This window comes from Herpailurus yagouaroundi, unplaced genomic scaffold (genome assembly GCF_014898765.1).
Source record: "Herpailurus yagouaroundi ecotype Mexico unplaced genomic scaffold, PumYag 163, whole genome shotgun sequence".
NCBI classification, from domain to species: Eukaryota; Metazoa; Chordata; class Mammalia; order Carnivora; family Felidae; genus Herpailurus; species Herpailurus yagouaroundi.
This window is the reverse complement of record NW_024412404.1, coordinates 42,699,691-42,718,307: the sequence shown is the minus strand read 5'-3', so window position 1 is coordinate 42,718,307 and position 18,617 is coordinate 42,699,691. Positions and strand designations below refer to the sequence as shown.

General features: G+C 56.4%; 1 protein-coding gene across 3 annotated transcripts in view; it reads left to right on the top strand.

Annotated features, from left to right (window-relative positions):
- COL17A1 (collagen type XVII alpha 1 chain) overlaps positions 1–17,865 on the top strand; it is a 50,901-nt gene extending 33,036 nt beyond the window's left edge. For all 3 annotated transcript variants that reach the window (XM_040486352.1, XM_040486351.1, XM_040486350.1), the window contains 29 exons: positions 353–415; positions 1,539–1,574; positions 1,819–1,890; positions 2,707–2,733; positions 3,617–3,652; positions 5,639–5,674; positions 5,925–6,005; positions 7,336–7,371; positions 7,905–7,982; positions 8,884–8,937; positions 9,075–9,116; positions 9,274–9,327; positions 9,709–9,768; positions 10,097–10,123; positions 10,373–10,405; positions 10,491–10,556; positions 10,864–10,914; positions 11,398–11,523; positions 12,267–12,404; positions 12,887–12,952; positions 13,264–13,365; positions 13,834–13,923; positions 14,025–14,135; positions 14,578–14,724; positions 14,978–15,331; positions 15,910–16,047; positions 16,294–16,356; positions 16,512–16,592; positions 16,948–17,865. In XM_040486352.1, the coding sequence (XP_040342286.1) occupies positions 353–415; positions 1,539–1,574; positions 1,819–1,890; positions 2,707–2,733; positions 3,617–3,652; positions 5,639–5,674; positions 5,925–6,005; positions 7,336–7,371; positions 7,905–7,982; positions 8,884–8,937; positions 9,075–9,116; positions 9,274–9,327; positions 9,709–9,768; positions 10,097–10,123; positions 10,373–10,405; positions 10,491–10,556; positions 10,864–10,914; positions 11,398–11,523; positions 12,267–12,404; positions 12,887–12,952; positions 13,264–13,365; positions 13,834–13,923; positions 14,025–14,135; positions 14,578–14,724; positions 14,978–15,331; positions 15,910–16,047; positions 16,294–16,356; positions 16,512–16,592; positions 16,948–17,000 (2,321 nt within the window). In that variant the 3' untranslated portion in view covers positions 17,001–17,865. The remainder of the gene's footprint in view (positions 1–352; positions 416–1,538; positions 1,575–1,818; positions 1,891–2,706; positions 2,734–3,616; positions 3,653–5,638; positions 5,675–5,924; positions 6,006–7,335; positions 7,372–7,904; positions 7,983–8,883; positions 8,938–9,074; positions 9,117–9,273; positions 9,328–9,708; positions 9,769–10,096; positions 10,124–10,372; positions 10,406–10,490; positions 10,557–10,863; positions 10,915–11,397; positions 11,524–12,266; positions 12,405–12,886; positions 12,953–13,263; positions 13,366–13,833; positions 13,924–14,024; positions 14,136–14,577; positions 14,725–14,977; positions 15,332–15,909; positions 16,048–16,293; positions 16,357–16,511; positions 16,593–16,947) is intronic.
- The last annotated feature ends 752 nt before the right edge of the window (positions 17,866–18,617 follow it).

Genomic DNA, 18,617 nt, shown 5'->3' with positions numbered 1-18,617 from the left:
GGCTCTTCCCAGAGCAGCAGAAAGTTGACACTACTTGCACGCCTCTCATCTGCTTAACCTTCTGCCAGCTCAAATGACTAAAAAAGAAATCCGTAGAAACGGTGCTTTGGCTACAGGGGCAGCTCTGTGCTGCCAGGGAAATGATTCATCTGCACATCCCTTCAGACCGGACGTGGCTCCGGACCTGCCTGTGTCTGCTGCCCGGGGACCCTGACCATAGAATCTAAGCAGGGGCTGTGTCCGCAGCCTCTGTTTGTTACTCCAGCTCCTCTGGTTGGGGAGGTGGCAGTCTTGGGGGTGGGGAACACGTGTATCTCAGAAGTCCCAGTCAGCAAGCCTGTTTCCTTTGCAGGCGAGCCCGGCTTGAGAGGTTTGCCTGGCGCCGTGGGTGAGCCTGGAGCTAAAGGGGCAATGGGTGAGTGTCCCAAAGGAACGGATGCAGTGGGTTTGCCCCTTCCAGTCGAGGTCAGAGAGCCGAGAGCCTGCTTCTAGAGCTGCGTGTCCTGTTTTCCAGTCTGTCTGAGGGCCCATGTGCAGGCTGTTTCTGTCTCTGGGTTTGTCACTGCTGGGGGTTGGTGGCCCATCCAGCCTGGTCCCTGACTCGAGGCCACTTGGGCGCGGGGGGAGGACAGATAAGCATTGAGGTCCCTTAGAACCCACGCTGTTCCCGGCATAACCCTGGTACTCCAGAGCTGGTGTCACAGCCAGATCCAGGGTTCAACCATTTTGCTGACCCTTAGCAAGGTGCTTGTCAGCCAGGGCTTGGAAGCTGACCAACAACCCTCAGAGGGCAGAGCGTTTAGCACCGAGTCCCAAAAGGGTTTAAGCTCCACCAGTGGGGATGTGGTATGTTCAGTTTCCCGTTCATGTAACACAGCGAGGAGGCTGTGACTGTAGGCAGGATGCCATGTGGGGCAAGTAAAATGCTTTACCTCTCGCAAGGGGAGATAAAGCTTGTAGAAGGGACAGGTGCCCTGAAAGGCACAGAGCGCTATGAGGGCATGGCAGAGAGAGATTCCTTCCTACTAGAAATGAAGGAGGAGGCATTTCACGTGGCCTTACAAAGCAAGGAAGATTTCATCATGGTCATTTTGGAAAAGTCTCTGCAGAGACAACACAAGTGAGGAGAGACAAAGGGGTGGGAGAAAGCAAGATACGGTCCCAGAAGGACGCCACTTTGGACAAAGGTTAGCGTAACACCCAGAGCAGAGGAGAGGACTTGGAGGACCTTGACTTCCAGGACCTTGAGTAAACGAGGCAGGCATTTATTGAGCGTCTGGTGCATGCTGAGTCTGCAGTAGGCCCTGGGGATGCAATGGGGAGTTGCTGACCCATTAGTTCTCTGCAGGAAAATACACAATTCCTGGTTTAGGGGAAGAGGCCTGGGAGAAAATGGCATCCGTGGTCGGCAGCTGTGGGAAGGGCTGCACGGGCTCCCGCCTGGGAGACAACTGGCTGAAGCCCGTGGGGCCATCGAGGGAGGGAGGCCCAAAAGTAGCTCTTGGGGTAACTGGTGATATGTGGTTCTGCTTTCCTAGGACCCGCTGGCCCTGATGGACACCAAGGCCCAAGAGGTGGGTTGCAGATCTGCTCTCCTCGTGCTCACTGCCTGGCCCTGCCCTGCCCACATCCCAGCATGCAGTCCCCAGTCCCCTTAATCATAAGGCAGCAGGACCCCCATGAGACCCAGGTCTTACTCCCCTTCTCCTTTCCACCTGCCAGCAAATTAGTAAAACCCCAGAAACCATAGGCTCAGATGTGCCGGCCGGCCTAGCTTTCCTAAAAGGAAAACCCTTCTTTATCTCATGCTCTCTCTAGGTGAACAGGGTCTGACAGGGATGCCTGGAACCCGTGGCCCACCAGGGCCTTCTGGAGACCCAGGAAAGCCAGGTAACAGAGTGGCAAAAGGGAGCTACGGCCTGTGTGTGTGTGTGTGTACACATGAATGTGTGTGCCTTAGCCCATTTTCCTCCAGCATTTCAGCAGGGAGCGGCCACACCAGCTGGCTGGTGCTGTGTTCAGTGACTGGGTTCTGACACCACTGGGTCACCAACTCTGGAAACTTGGAAGAGAGAGGTTCACGGTTCATTAGCAGAGATTAACAGAAAGCTGGGAGTTCTAGAAAGGAGCAAGGAATCTCTTAAAAATTGCAGTTTAAGGCCATTTCCATGCCTTGCTCCTCTGAGCCCGTCCCCTCCACCCACCTCCTCTCTGGCCATACCTGGACACTCATCAACACCAGTCTGAGTAGAGAGCCCACTGTTAGGGTTTCCACCTGAAGGCCCAGCAGGAGCCAGAGCCGCAGGGCTACGGGAGGGTCAGACCAAAGCAAGCCAGAGAGCTGTGAGGCAAGGCAGCATTCGACAAGGGGGCTGCTGGAACAGGGGTGCCTCCTGGCTCCTTTGGTGGGTGCACAGATGGGGAGCACCAAGGGAGGGGATTTGGGGGGCAGCATTGGGGATCCATGACTGTATGAGCTTTCTAGGTTCATCGCTCTCAGACGCCAAAGAGTCTAGGACTCCAAGCAGGCTAAGAACCATTGCCTGATGGAGCAGTGGTCACTTCCTTGCAAAGCCCAAAGAACAGCTCTTTGTCCAGTGTGGGGAGCATCCTGAGTTTGTCCTCCCGCAGCCGAGGGTGTGGCTCCTCAGCCCTTCATATCTCTCTCTCTCTCTCAGTCTCTCTCATGTGTTCTCTTTTCCACAGGTCTCACAGGACCTCAGGGACCTCAGGGTGAGTCATCAGGCCCTTCCCACCTCCAGATGCCACCTGCCCAGCCTCCTGCTTCCAGCTTTCCGCAAATGCCTTTCCAGTCACCTTAAGAGTTTCCTCTCCTCCCTGCGCTCCCCTGGAAAAAACTAGTTCAGGTTCTTTCACTGTGAGTCACAAGAAACATATTAGGAAGGAAAAATACACAGAGAACAATCTAGAAAGCCATTCTGGAGAAACCAGGCCAAATCATTTGCCGATTCTGTCTGCCCAGTCACTGGTGCAGGACCCCGGGAGAGGAGGCTTCAGGCACAGGAGCCCTGCTGGGCTCCCAGAGGCCTGGTCTCCGCAATGGTGAGGCAGGAGAGGGGAGTGCACCTCATGTGAGGCCCAGTATCTCTGGGACAGCTTCAGTGTCAGAGTCTGTCCTATGATTGCACTGGTGTTGACATTTGGGTTTGAGAGATTGTCACCATGCCCAGCCCCAACTCCTAAAAGAAATTAGGCAAAGATGTAAAATGACACCAAGCAGCAGATCTCCCCACAAAAGCTGAGTGCACAGGGACCTCCTTCACGCACTCCTGGTAGAGCTTGGCCCACCACCAGCCGCAGAGGGAGGGGACCATGGCTGAGTGGCAGGCTATAAGAGGCTCATAATCCAGACTCCCTGGGATCCCCCAAACCTGAGCCCATGTCCTCAAGCCCAGAGGTCACTCCATTTCGCAGAGAGGGGGAAGGGCTCAGAGCAAGGGGCTCCTCCGAGGGGCCCCCAGGCTAAAGCAGAAGGCAGAGCCATGTTTCAGCAGCGCTTAAGGCTGTGCCCAGTGACAGAGCGCAGTTACTACCAGAGGGGTCTGGAATCTCCTGGGCTTAATCACGTAGACTGACTTGTTTTTAATCACATCAGGACTTCCTGGAACCCCCGGCCGACCAGGAGCTAAAGGTAAGTGATTTTCCAAAGCAGATTTTCTTTTCACTAGCCATTTTTTTGCAGGAGGGGAGAGGCTGGCAGGAGGGAGCCCCTCTCTGGCCAGAGCCTGGATCAACAGTGGCATCTAGTGGCTTTAGCAGAAAGCCGGGAAGCTAGGAATTGGTTTGGATCACTAGTCCTGAATCCTCACACCCTCCCTCCAGCCTGCCCGCCCCCCCCACACCTCCTGACCCCAGAGTCCTGAGCCCTCCCTGGTACCAGATGTCTCCAGGCCACTGTTGGAGGAGGATCTGGAAGCATGCAGCCCCTCAAAGCCTTTCCATCTCCTCTAAAATGTCCCCATCTGTTCTCTGTCTCCCTGGCTCAGGATTGGTCCCCCACCCCCACACCTAGCATGACCCTTCCCTGGAATAGGGACCACCATCATCCTTTCCATTCACTGGGGCCTCAGTGTGGCTGGGGCCCCACGTTCTTTTCTCAGGAGGCTTTGATGCAGGCAGGGAGGAGTACCTCAGATGGCCCTTAGAGGGCAAAGCCTGAGTCCTAAGAGGGAAAGTCTTCTTCAGGGGAGGGGTCTGCCCAGAGCCAGCACGCTAACCCTACATGCAGGGAGATGCTCCCCTCCTGTTCTCCTCTGCCACTGTCCAGTTCTGTAACCATTAGATACCAACCCTGAGTCAGTCCAGGGATAAACAGTCTTTCTCCACCCGTCCCTGTGACTCCACATTCCCAAGTCCTGACATCCTGTGGAGCTGTGCTATCTTGAGCAGTCACTATCATCTTGGGGAGACCCTAGGAATAAAATTACTACTTTCTAGAAACTATTGCCAGTGACTAACTGGGCCAGGGAGTTCTTCTGGGATAAATAAATGTAATTCCAAAATAATCACAACTGAGTTCCTACCTCCCTGGCAGACATACCTCTGGGTCCATAGATCTGCTCATGGATTCACTGCACCTTTAGTAAGAGACCACTAGGTTTGGGGAAACCAGACACCCTGTCTTTCCCGAGGGCCTGTGACTTCTTGTCCAAGAGGGATTGTAGACCCTCCCTGGGCAGTGTGCACAAGAGATGGACATTTCACCCAACACTGGATTGTGGTGGAACACAGGCCAAACACCAGTGCTTTCTCCTCTTGGCCTTGACCCCAGGGACTGGCCCATAGCAAGCAGAGACCACCCTCTACTTCCTCCAAGGAGGTTCGTACTCTCCCTCAGTGTGTGAGTGATGGAATTGCCCACAGACTATGGGAAATTATGGAAGAGGCCCCCGAGGAATCCCCGGGGGAGGGCTTTTCTGTCCTCCACTCTGCTCACTCAGTTCCCCAGAGTCTGTGCATTTACAGTCCCAAGAGATGCTTCATGGAGGCAGCATCCAGTGGTCTGTAAAGTTTGGGGAAGTGTAAGCCTGGAAACCCCTCGTTGGAAGTCCTCCACCCACATTTGCATTTTCGACCCTCTCAGACTCGGGCAGAAGAGAAACCTGCCAAACTTTGTGTAACTCACACCCTCCCTCGACTCTGCACAACCCCCATTACAGACCTGGAACTGTATCCTGAGGGGCACTCTGGAGACCAGGCTCTACCCCTCAGACTTACTGCCTCTGTCCTTTGACCTCTTGGGAGTTTTCCATCTAAGGCAAATCCCAGCAAGAGCCCGAGAGGCCCAGTGTGGGAGCGTGGCTGACTGTAGGTCAGCCTCCTTCTGGCCTCGCGGAGAGGCAGATTCCCGCATCCTCCAAGGCCGCTCCTCTGCAGAGTGCTGGCTTTTCCTGAAGCTAATGTGGACCAGGAAGCCTGATGTGGCCTCAGGGTCTCTGGCAGAGAGACTGGTGCTTAATGCATCCTGTGTGCTCCCCTTCAGCTCATTAAAATGCCTTTAGCCCACGGGTTGGAGCCACAGGAGTGGCTCTCAAACTCCATCAGTAGCCTTGGAAGTGATTTATGGAGCCACCAGCTGAACCTGGGAATGACTGTTTTCCTTTTCCTCCCCTCCCAGGTGAACCTGGATCTCCAGGCAGAATTGTGACCTCAGGTAGGCAGGCCCCGGAGGGGTCTTCTTCCTGTGACTTTCTCCCATGTCCTGGACATCCTCCCTGGCTCTGCCTTAGGGCCCTCCAAGCAGCACTCGTCTGGGCTTTGGAGGGCAGGCAGGGAAGGGCTCTCTGGTCAGAGGTAATGACAGCAGAAGGCGCTAGCCTGACCCGCCCACAGTATGGCCTGGGTCCCAGCACCTCTAAGCAAGAAGAGTGAGGGTCCCTGTTCCATGTGTCTTCTGTTTCCAGAGGGGTCATCGACGATCACTGTCCCGGGGCCCCCGGGCCCTCCTGGAGCCATGGGACCACCAGGACCTCCGGGTGCCCCAGGTCAGTTGCTTTCTTGCTTTGCCGTTTGGTTGCATTTAAGTACAGCAGTGTTTGCTCAAATCCTGAACCCCAGGGAGGAACCCCAGGAAGAGTAAGGAGCCCCCTCCACCCAGCCTAGCACGCCCTCATCCCACCCCAGCGAGCAACCAAGCACCCTGCAGGCACCCTTCACCAAGCCCTACAGCACCCTTGGAGGTTCAGCGGGTAAATGACTCACCTAAGGCCACTGGGCGAAGAAGTAGCAGAATCAGGATTGGGCCCAGGTGGTTCTGCCTCTGGAGCCTGGGTGCGACTTCAGTTGATTTCCCTTTGGAAAACAGTTGAGTAAAATGAATCAAGGGCAACAAAATTACTAGGAATATCTGTTTGGAGAAACTATCTCCACATTGTCCAACCACGGTGACATCCCTACAAATCACAAAGACTTAGAGCCTAGAAGATCATCCTGGTTTTTAAAAGTACAGGATACTCAGTAGTGTGGCTCTGAGGTTCAACTGTACTTTTACAAGATGAAAATAAAACATGCTGGGGGCGCCTTGGTGGCTCAGTCCATTAAGTGTCTGACTTTGGTTCAGGTCATGATCTCACGGTTTGTGGGCTCGAGCCCCGCGGTGGGCTCGAGCCCCGCGGTGGGCTCTGTGCTGACAGCTCAGAGCCTGGAGCCTGCTTTGGATTCTGTGTCTCCTCTTTCTCAGCCCCTCCCTTGCTCTCACTCTCTCTCTCAAGAATAAACATTAAAAAAAAAAAAGAAAGAAAACATGCTGTAAGGAAATGAGATGTTTACAGGTTAAAGGATTATAGGTGATACTTTTTTATATTTTTCCAAAATACCTGTGATTTTGTTATAATCTATTTTTAAAAATTTTTTAATTTAATCTCGACACCCAACGTAAGGCTTGAACTCACGACCCTGAGACATTGAGAGTCTCATGCTCTTCTCTGACTGAGCCAGCCACATGCCCTTATCTGTGTTTTTTTTTTTTTTTAATTTAAAACATGTGTAAACGCAGTAGGTGATTTAGCACAACCAACACAAGTACGGATCAGCCTTCCCTTCTGCTAAGCTCCAGTAAGAGGGAGAATACGGGGGCGCTGAGAAGTTTCTTAAACACTGGGAACAGAGAGGGCAGCTGTGTCTGTCCCAGAGCCCGGGTTTTGGCAGAGGAATTCTCATGATTCTCATGGGATGGACCACAGGTCTGGTCTCAAATTGCTTATTACTCTCAAGTAAGCAAGCTAGGTGTGTTTGGACATGCCCTTTTTTCAGTTCCTTCTAGAACTGTGACCCTAGAGATGTGGTAAAGCCTTTTCTTCCCAACTCCATCTCTAGGTCCCGTGGGCCCAGCTGGTCTCCCTGGACAGCAAGGTACGTCAGTCCTGAAGCACAGGACTCTGGGCTCGGCGGGGGAAGGCTTCCTTTCCCGGCTGGACTTGGGACCCCGCCTTAAAGTGGGAGACCTGCATTTTGGAAGAGAGGTCACGGGGTGACCCGGTGCTTCATCAAGGGCCTTGCAGGGCCCTTCTTCTTGGGTTTCTGAGAAGATAGGGGTCCTCTAGACAGGGGTTTGGGGCTCTGTGGCATGCTGGTGAGGGTCAAGCTTGGCTATTTCATAGGCATCGAGGCTCTTGTGCCCAGATCCTGATAATTGTGCTACTTTCCAGTGATTTATCCAAACACCAGAAAACAGCCTTAGGAAAAAATGGTCCAGTTTCCCCTGGGCTGTTGGGCCTGCAAACAGGAATGTTCACTCCTGATGCTCCAGACCCCGCCCACTCCTGGCGCTCCGCCCCACCCCGCCCCACCCACCAGGACCTTCCCAGGCCCTATAGAAGAAAGCATGGGGGAGGAAGAGGGGTTGCTGCAGGTGGAGCCCCCCTGAACTCGTGTCTTTTACACAGGCCCCCGCGGGGAGCGAGGACTTGCTGGTGAATCATTCATGGGCAGCAGCAGCTCCATCTCTGAGGTCCTCTCTGCCCGTGAGTGCCCCCATGTTCTCTGGAGCGAGGTGACACTGGGGCGGGAGCGGGACAGATGGCAGCACATTTGGGGCCTGTAGCAGCTGGACCAGTGAGTCATCCTGAGCCCTCATGTGAGCAAGGGTGACTGGTTCCTCTGAAAGGCCATGCCAGCCTCTAAGGAACAGCAGGCCTTTTGTCGGCCCTGGGGTGGGGGGTGAGTCACAGGGATGGGGCAGCTGTCGGAGAGGTTCTTGGGATTCTCAGAGGACCAGGGTCAAGTGGGGCCTCTGAAGGGAGCTGGGCACTGGGAGAATGACTGGCAAGAGAACTGCCTCCCCCACGGGGATCAATGACGAGGGTCCACGGGTTCTCAGCTACAGCCCCGGCCTGGGAGGGTGACTTCTGGGTTCTTCTGTTTCCAGAGTCCTTTAAGGAGCCCAAGCAGACATGCCGCTGGGTCTCCCACTTAGACACCTGATGGCAAAGGCAGCAGCCAGCCGTGGCCCAGCAGCTGCGGTGTGCTAGACATTCTGTCCTGGGACCTCCCTGGGACTTCACAGTGCTCCTGGGACATAGGTCTTAGACTTCTGGTTTAGAGAAGAGTAAGCTGAGGCCGAAAGAAGTCAAGAGCTTGCCCGGTCACCAGCCAGAAGTAGCAGAGCAGGATTGTGAACTTGGGCTGACACAAAGCCACGTACTTGGCCATCAGGGCATTTGATGGCAGCTCTGCCCTGCCCCGCCTGTGAGCGAGGAGCACCCCTAGCAGAGGGGGTCCCGGAGGGCCCTGTGCCGTGACGCAGAGCTGGCCTCTGGGGTGTGGGTGTAGCCCGGGCGCCTGGCGCTGATGAGCCTAGTGAGGGCTGGTGGGGAACAGCTTCATGAGAGCTTTTGCTTATTTCTGGTTTTTTTCTCTCCACAGAAGGTCTTGATTTACGGGGTCCCCCTGGCCCACCTGGCCCACCTGGGCCTCCAGGTGAGCATCTCAGGGATCACTGGAAGGTGGGGAATCGTGGGGGAAAGGGCACTTAGTGAGGAAGCCGGGGTCCTCATCACAGGGGCAGGATCAGCTCCCTGAGTTCAGCATTGCCTCTTGCTCACTCTTTTCTGCAGGACCTTCCATTCCAGGCCCACCAGGACCCCGAGGCCCAGCAGGTGAGAGCTGAGCTCCCTGGTGAGAGATACGAGACCATGGCGCCCACGGCCTCTTCTGGGCTGGCTCTCAGGAAAGGGCTGCCTGGCCACTTCTCCTGGGCAGAGGGTTCATGGCCCATAGCTTGGCTTTACTAAGTCTTGGTGGTTCTCCTATTAGGGGAAGGCCTGCCAGGCCCACCAGGCCCACCAGGATCTTTCCTGACCAACTCAGGTAATGCTAGAGTCCAGTCCCCTTGCTCTCCACCCCAGCCCTAGCTCCGGGACACGCTGTGGTCACAGGCTTGCGGTCTTCCTGACAGACTCACCATGTTCCTCCTTCAGCCCTGCCTCCAGGGTGTGTTTGCATAGACTCCATAGAACGGGAAAACTTGTCCCTTGGGGAAGATCCACCCACCCACCCATCTATTTATCCATCCACCGTTTGTTATTTCCTTTATCCTTCGTCCAACCTTCCCACTATCCACCCATCCATCGACCCACCCATCTGCCACATACCAATTGAGCACCCGCAGGATGCCAGGCTCCATGCTAGCAGCTGCTCCCTTACAAATACCACTGTGCTCACACTCAGAAGTCCTTCTTTCCTCTGCAGAGACCTTCTTCTCTGGCCCCCCGGGCCCCCCTGGGCCCCCGGGCCCCAAGGGAGACCAAGGTGAGTAGCGTCTTGGGGCACAGAAGCCCGTGTGGCCCTGCTTGCTCGGGGTGGCCAGGAGAGTCTGGACGAGGCTGGGTCACCCGGGGCATCTGTGCATCCTCCTGCCGTACCCCGGGAGGAACCTGGCGGTCTGGAGCATGGCGGGAGGCACAGTGGCTAGAAGCTCCAGAAAGACTCCCCACCGCTGTGCTGGCCTGCTGGCACGCCAGGCCGTGGCTCGACCCCACACTCCGGCAGGAGCCCCATCTCTTCCCCTACGGGCCCCTTGCAGCCACAGCACCTGGTAGGTATGCATCTCACAACTGTGTCTGCCTCCTTCCATCAGGCCCCCCAGGCCCTCGAGGACACCAAGGTCAGTAGAGCTGACATCAAACAAAATGTGGGGTGGGGTGAGGTGGCCAAGGCTGACCTTCCAAGCCTTGAGCTTCCCATGAAGGAGTCTGATACAAATGAGTGAGGGTAGATCTGAGTGGGTGTCTCTGGAAAGGGTTGGGAATGTGTGCGTGTGTAAGGGCTGGGGAGGCTCGGGAGGGAGGTGGCGTCGGGCTGGGCCTAGGGAGGAGCGCGCCACTGACGGTCCCCCCTCGGGTGTGTCCCTCAGGCGAGCAAGGCCTCCCAGGGTTCTCAGCCTCAGGTAAGTGCTGAGCCCCCACCCCCGCCGCTGGCTCTGTCCAGAGCCCCTCAGCTCTGGGTGACTGTACTGTGTCGTTGGTTCCCAGGCTCCAGCTCTCTTGGACTCAACCTGCAGGGACCGCCTGGCCCTCGGGGACCCAAGGGTGACAAAGGTCAGTGAGGGGAGCGGCCAAGAAGGCAGGGGGCGTGAGAGCAAGGATGGTCCGCAGAGTGTGAATAGAAGGCAGGGAGTACTCACTGGTGTTAAAGGCTTGGGAGGAAGGAGCGGCTGGAGGGAGAGAGGGATGAGGGCGTGAGTCCAGTCTCTGCCTGAAGGGGGCTTGTGGGAGCATTGCAGAAATAAGACTGAGAGACCTGGGACAGTTGTTGAGTCACATGCTGACAAACTCGGTTGGGCCCAGCCAGGGAAGGCTTCCTAGAGGAGGTGATACAAACAGGTCTTCTTGTGTTGGATTCTAGGCGATCCTGGTATCCCAGGGGCTCCTGGCATTCCTGGTGGTCTCTCTCAAGGTAAGAACCAAAGGTCTTCTCCCTTTCCTCAAGCAAGGACACTGATTCATTCACCTGTCCGCCTCCCACACCCATGATTCGGGGCTGATCAGGTCGCGTCTCCATGTGCTAGGGCCTCTGCACTGCCTTTAAGGAGGTTACAGGTTGGTGGAGATGGGAGGGAAGGACAGTACAGTGAAGGTGGCTGGCGATGCCGAATGATGGAGAACAGGACAGACCTGGGAGCTAGGGGCGTTTGGAGTTGAGGGGGCCTCTGGGGCTGAGTTGCTGAAGTGGGGTGCTGAAGGGAGGGTCCGGTCCAGCGAAATCCCAACTCTGTGCCCTTTCCAGACAGTGGCTGCTCATAGGCACTCCCCTCCTCCTTTCCTTCTCTTTGCCACCATCTATTTCTCCCTCCTCGTGCTGTGGAAGCTGTGTCTGGGCCCTTCTTTGATCCTAAGGTGGGCTTTTCCTGGCAGACTCGGAAGGCTTTCCCTCCTGCAGGGGGATCGTCGTCCGGCACCATGTTCGTGCCGGGTCCGCCAGGCCCGCCGGGCCCGCCGGGGCCTCCAGGCTCTATCAGCAGCTCGGGCCGGGAGGTCCAGCAGTACATCGCTGAGTACATGCAGAGTGAGTCCCGGGATCTGAGGGAGTTTGTGTGGGTGCGTGTGCCGACGTGTCTGCTCGGCTGGGCGTCTCCGGTGCTCTGTGGAGCCTGGCTATTTCGGGAAGCCTCCGGTCTCCTCCCCCCCAGGTGAATAGACCTGACAGATCCCATTGCCCGTACCAGTGCGGCGAGGCGGGGGAGGCTCTGGGAGTGGGTGGGAGCCAGGAGGCTACCAAAGAGGTGTGCTTGTGTGTGCACACGCGTGTGTGCTTGCCTGTGTGCGTGCGTGTGTGTGTGCACACACGGCGGGATACAGCAGCCTGTGGGCCAGGCCTAGGTCAGAAACCCACCCCGGGAGCCAGGACCACATGACCATGGACTCCCTCAACACCCACCTTTTCATAGCAGCCCACACAGGTGCGTCCTCACCCACACACTCATCCGTGGGAACACAGCCACACACACACTTTCACACAGGTGTGCACCCCCCATCCCATACTCCCGCTGCACGTCTGGGTGTGATTTCTAAGAATGTGCGTACAGACTTTGTCAAATGGCGGCCGACTGGAGCCTCGTCGGTCCTCAGTCTTCAAGTAGCATCTAATCCAGCACAGGCCTTGGCCTCAACTTTTCTCTGTAACCAAGAGTCTAGGCTCCCTGCTGGCCCCACCTTGGGCCATGGATGGGATGAGGTGCTTCCTGCCGTCTTTGGGGGGAGGTCACACCCTCTTGGGGACAGGCACGACTTTGCTTTCTTTGTCGGCAGGCGACAGCATTAGGTCTTACCTGTCTGGAGTTCAGGGTCCCCCAGGCCCACCTGGTCCCCCAGGGCCTGTCACCACCATTGCCGGAGAGACTTTCGACTACTCGGAGCTGGCAAGCCGTGTCGGGAGCTACTTACAGAGTAAGCCTGTCCCCACCCCCACAATGACCCCCTCCTCCCGTGGTCACTTTGCTGCAGAGCCTCCTCGCTTACTTTGCTGTTTGCTTCGCCCTTCGGGATGTGAAGTTCAGTTCGGAACTCGGGGCTCTCGGCCACTGGGATCCGGCTTCGAGAACAGAGGCCACATGCACAGCCACGTGTAGCAAGCCTTCTTGCGGTTGACAGAGGTGTCCTGAGTATGTGAAGAGGGATCGAGACTGGCAGGATCTGGGAGGAGTGAGGCTAAAGCCTATTCTGGAAAACAAACCGCATTTCTTACCGAACACAAACACAGCCCCACTGTTGACTTTTGCGTGCATTCACAACAGCCTCCTAATGCCGCCGTTCGTTCATTTTCCCCAAACGGAACGGCTAGCTGGCCGGGTCTTCGGGGCTCTGGAGCAACGAGGGTGTTGCTTCGGTTTTGCTAGGAAGCAGGTAACCTGAGGTTTCCTTCCTGACAGCCTCGGGGGCCGGCATCAGCTCCTCGGCCTCCATCTCCTCTGCGGACATCCTGGCGGCCCTGCAGCGTGAGTGGCCGCCCCGGGCAGGAGGGGGGGAGCTCTGCGGCCCAGCTCGCTCCCACCTGAGCGCTGAGAGAGCTGTGGGCGGGGTGCTGCTCCTCCTCGCTCCCAGCCTCTGAGCCTCTGTGGGTCAGCACTGACTGGGGAGGGGGCCGCAAGTCTCAGGGTCCCCAGTGCCGGGTAACTGCGCGGGTGCCTTGTTGGGGACCTGCAGGCTTGCCGCTTCCCGGGGGACTGAGAACCCACAGCTCAGGGCCAGCCTGTGGGTGTGCAGGAGCCCGGGGTGGGGCCCACGCCAGCACAGCCTGTCCTTCCAGGGGAGGACGTGAGACAGTCCCTGCGGCAGTACCTGACTGATTGGTCCCTGCAGTCTCTGGACTACACCGAACTGAGCACTCGTATCCTCAGCTACATGTCCAGTGAGTGCCCACCCTTCCGGCTTGTCCCCTGTGGCAGGCGGTCAGTGGGGTGGTCCAGGGAGGAGGTGGGCGCTGAGCTGTGTCCAGAGTCCAGAGACCAAGTCCAGAGGGCCTGGTCTGTGGGAAAGAGCAGGCCCCGAGCCTGGCCCGGGAAGCCAGGAGTATCTGGGATGCCGTCCCACAGGCAGTTAGCACACACCCCACTTGTGCCCATGCAAACCTCCGACACACCCCTGCACGCTGACCTGCACTCGTCCCAGGACCTATGGCCCTAGCTCCTCAGTGTCGATGGCAACTGTAGTCTGAGTTCCTCTTTCGGCCTGTTTCTTCCTGCTGCCCCTCTTCCCCTGCTGGGATCCACTTCTGTCCAAATCACTCCTGTGTCTGGCTTCCTCTCTGACAAGGCATTTCCCCCTGCTTTGCCCTGTCTGATCTGAATCCATCACAACTTGGGCTTTTGTTCCTCAGGCTCTGGAATCAGCATTGGGCTTCCTGGCCCCCCGGGGCCTCCCGGCTTGCCAGGAACATCCTATGAGGAACTCCTCTCCTTGCTCCAAGGTAAGGCTGGACCGGGGCCACTGGTCCACGTGGCCTGGGGTGGAAGGCAGAGGCCTTGGCCCAGGCCCCTCCACTGACTCCGTGCTCCTTTGCTGTCTCAGGGTCTGAATACAGAGGCATCGTTGGGCCCCCAGGTCCCCCTGGGCCCCCAGGGATCCCAGGCAATGCGTGGTCCAGCATCAGCGTGGAGGACCTCTCCTCTTACCTGCACAGTAAGGCTCAAGGAGGAGAGCAGGGGACCAGAGCCTGGCCTCCGGGGCCCCCATGGTTTAGCAAGGGCAGCCATGGAGAGTTAAACGCAGTCCTCCCGATGCACACACCGGGCTGAGCCTGGAGAGGAACATGCTTGCTTTTGAGGTGCTTTCAGCCGTGACAGGGGGACTGGTGGGAGAGACGGTGATCCCAAGTGCAGCCCTTAGAGAAGTTCACAAGCAGTGCATGATCATGTGGCAGGAGGGCGCAGGGGAAGGGACAGGATTTGGGCCGAGTGAGGGCAGGCAGAGCAGTGGCTCTGGAGTGATGGCAGGAGCTGGGCTCCCAGTATCCCCTCCTCCCCTACCCCCCTCCTTCCCAGGAACCGCACCCCTGAGCGCAGGCTGGGAATTCAGTGCGCCAGCAGGGCAATCCCTGACCTCTCTCTGGCTTCCCCTCCAGCTGCCGGCCTGTCATCTATCCCTGGCCCTCCAGGCCCTCCTGGTCCCCCAGGCCCTCGAGGGCCCCCAGGTGTCTCCGGAGCCCTGGCAACTTATGCCGCCGAAAACAGCGACAGCTTCCGGAGCGAACTGATCAGCTACCTCACCAGTAGGTGCCCCTTTTCCAGAACTTGCTCCTCCCTGTGAGAGGGCAGCTGGTGCTTGGAAGGCACCGGGAGGCCAAATGTGTGAGCTCCAGCGAGGAGAGCCCAGCTTCTTCCCAGCCGGCACGCCTGCTCCCGTGCAAGTGCCTTGGCATTTGCGTTCTGCTTTGGGGCCGTGAGACCCTGGGAGAGGCCTCAAGACTCCCTTTCTCTCACCCCCAAACCTGAGCCCCACCTAACGTGGCCTCCTCCCCACAGGCCCAGATGTACGCAGCTTCATCGTGGGCCCACCAGGCCCTCCAGGGCCACAAGGGCCACCGGGGGACAGCCGCCTGGTGTCCATGGACGGCTCCTACAGTCGGAGCAGCGGCTCCTCCTCTCACAGCTCGTCAGTCAGTCGGGGCACCTCCTACAGCTCTTCCATGGGCGTAGGAGGAGCCAGCGGAGGCTCCCTGGGCGAAGGGGGGGCCTTTGGTATGGACATGGGCCTGGGCCGAGGCTACGGGGCAGAAGGTGGCACGTATGGTGGCGAAGGTGGACCATTCGGGGCTGGCTTTGCCGGAAGTCTGGACTACAACGAGCTGGCTGTTCGGGTGTCTGAGAGCTTGCAGCGTAAGTCATGACCCTTAGCGCAGCCGAGAGGTTGGGTGGGAGCCCTTGTGCAGCTTGAATTTCAAGCTCCAGAAACTCCCCCTCTCATTTACGGAGCACCCAGGCTACGGGGACGGCACTTCGGGCATCAGATGGCGGTGGGGGGATGGAAGGCAGGTGGTCCAGGGCGAGTTCTCTCGGCCAGCTTAGTTCAGAAGCCCCAGTCAGAACGGGATCAGTGTGGCCGGGAACAAGGCGTGTTGGTCTTTGGACTTTTGCTACTCCTGCTACCTGGTCTTGTCAGAAGTTTTGATGATGACGATGGTTACTGGTGGGGGGGAGGGGAGGTTGGTTAAGAAGTCCTTTCTCCCGGTAGCTACCAGCACAGCTCTGCCGCCAGAAAGCCTCTGAGGAAAGGCCACGGCAGCAGAGGTCTGGGCCAGTCCGCAGGGAGGGACACAGGAAACCAGCAGGGTTTCTCCCTTGCTGCTGCCTCATCTAGGTTAACGGCATGGGAGTTCAGCAACCCGAGGGCTCTTGTCCTGCAAAGAGGGGCTGAGAGACCCTGCTTCCTGTGCCCACAATCTGTTGCTTCACAGGTCAGGGTCTGCTGCAGGGGATGGCCTACACCATCCAGGGCCCACCAGGCCGGCCAGGGCCGCAGGGTCCCCCCGGCATCAGCAAGGTCTTCTCTGCCTACAGCAATGTGACCGAGGACCTCATGGACTTTTTCCGAAGTAAGGGCAGCCCGTGATCACTTTCCCAACACTTACCTTGCGGCCTGGTCTCAAGTGGGAGAAAGTCTCCTGAAAAACTTCAGTTATTAACACTTGAAAGGCTGAAAATCTGATAAATTCTTAAGTCCGTTTTCTTCTTGTGGGTCCCAGCTGTACCTCTCCCTTCTGTGCTTCTCTGAACAAAGCCCTTTACCTCCCAAACTCCAGGGTGACCTCTTGTCTGAGACCACTCTTGTCTCCCCGCAGCTTATGGAACCATTCCAGGTCCCCCAGGGCAGAAAGGAGAGGTGGGCACCCCAGGACCCAAAGGTAAGTGGTGGCAGGGAGACAGCTACTGGGATCCCGTTGTGACCACCCACTCTGGCTGGGAAGCCACCCCTTGACAGTGCTATCCAGGGACCCGTGTGGCTCCTCCGGGTCCTGCGCTCCCACTTGACTGAGCACACCCCACTCTGTCCTCCCAGGTGAGAGGGGCCCTGCAGGACCACCAGGTCGGCCTGGGCCACCCGGCCCTCAAGGGCACAAGGGAGAGAAAGGAGACACAGGTAAGCCGTGGCTGCCAGTTCAGGCAGGGCTGGGAGGCTGGCTGATGCTCAGAGAAGTAGGGGATTTGTTCCGGGACAACCCTGAAAACTGAAGGTGAATGCCGATTACTGAAGGCAGATGCTGCCCCAACCACCGTTGGCATGGCAGTGCAATGAGCCGCTAGGGAGAAAGACTGCCCGTGTGTGGAGAACAAGAGGACCGCTCTGATGAAATAGGGTAAACTATGTCAAGAAACTGAGTCTTACAAGCAACTTTATCTCACAAGCCCATTCTGCAGTTGTAACAGTCGCTATAATTGGCTGACCTAAAGGCCCACAGGCCACAGGAGGTTTAACTTCCTCCTCTAACTTCTAGGTGACCAAGTCTATGGCAGGCGGAGAAAGAGAAGCATCGCCATCAAGCCGTGAGCTCCCCTTGGCGGAACAGCCCCTGGCACCAGTTCATGCGATGGCTTATGACGCTCCTGTCAAACTCTCTCCAGAGGGCAGAAGCTGGAGGCTCACTTCCTACCGAGCCAGCACAGCCAAATAGAACCCCTGTTTTAGTCTGGAACAGTCTCTATATAGATCTACATCTCTCTATATAGATATAGTATCCAAAGGCCCCCAACCTGAACCTGCTCCGCTGGCGAGCGAGACTGGCTACTGGCTCAACCTGAGCTCCTTGGTTTCCTTAGCTCTTAGATGTAGCTGCAACCCAGGAAAGCCAGGTGCATACTTGCGGGCTCAGGAGTCCTTGAGCTTTGCCTGAAAATGACCAGAAAAGGGAAGACGGGAATGGGGAGTGTTCTGGTTCTGTCACTGCAAGGCTGCACCGTCTGCTCCTTCCTCCGTTCATTTCGCATTCTCTAGTCATAGAAAAGACTTGGCTAAGAAGCAACTCTTGTAACTGAAAAAATTAAACTCACTTCCGCTGAAGATGGTGACAGGGTTTCTAATAGTCCTTTCTGGCCACAGACCTCGTTCCCACTTGCTTAGATCGTCTGAATGATTGTAGCTGTGGTTTCCGCGGCACCATGCTGGCCTTTAGAGATGGGTTCTACTGAACTTGATCACAGTAAGGGGGAGGAGAAGGGCAGCGGGGAAGGAGGGAAAATAGGAAACTCGATGCTAGGAAAGATGTCATTTTGTTCTGCACACGGGAAATGGCATGGGGCACTGGGCATGGTTGGTTTTTAAGCACTTTTCAGTACCTAAAATATGTATGTGGTCTGTTAGATGAAAAGTCATTTCAGATACAAAATTTCCAATTAAAGAGTTTTTCTAAATATTACGTTTACTGTGATCCATCTAATCAAAGTGAGAGAAAGCGACAGAATGAAGAGAAGGGAAGAGGGAAGGTGGTGATACGCGGTTGGGGAGAGAGGGAGACAAAGCAGGGAAGAGAAATGGGGAGAGAAAAACTGGGGGCCAGGTGGGGAGACAAAGGGGGAAATAGAGACAAGAAAGAACAGGAAAGAAAGGGAATAAAAATGAAAAAGGGAAAGGGGCGCCTGGGTGGCTCAGTCGGTTAAGCAGCCGACTTCAGCTCAGGTCACGATCTCACGATCCGTGAGTTCGAGCCCCGCGTTGGGCTCTGTGTTGACAGCTCAGAGCCTGGAGCCCGTTTCAGATTCTGTGTCTCCCTCTCTCTCTGCCCCTCCCCTGTTCATGCTTTGTCTCTCTCGGTCTCAAAAATAAATAAACGTTAAAAAAAAAATGAAAAAGGGAAAGAGGAAAGAGACAAAGCAAGAGAGAGAGGGAAGAGAGATAAAAAGAGGAAGAGAAAAACAGATGGGAAGAGAGGGAGAAAGAGATGCAAGGAAATAGAATGAAAAAGGGGAGAGAGATGAAAAGAGAAACAAAAGGGGAGAGAAAGGTAAAAAAAAAAAAGTGTGAACCCTATGCTAATAACACTACTATAAACACAAGAAAACAAAACTAGGTGTACTTGGAACACAGCCTCTGGCATTTTGTTTAATCATGGAGATTTTTATAGGCAGACCTTGATCTACAACTATTAATGTGGACAGGTTACAAAGCATC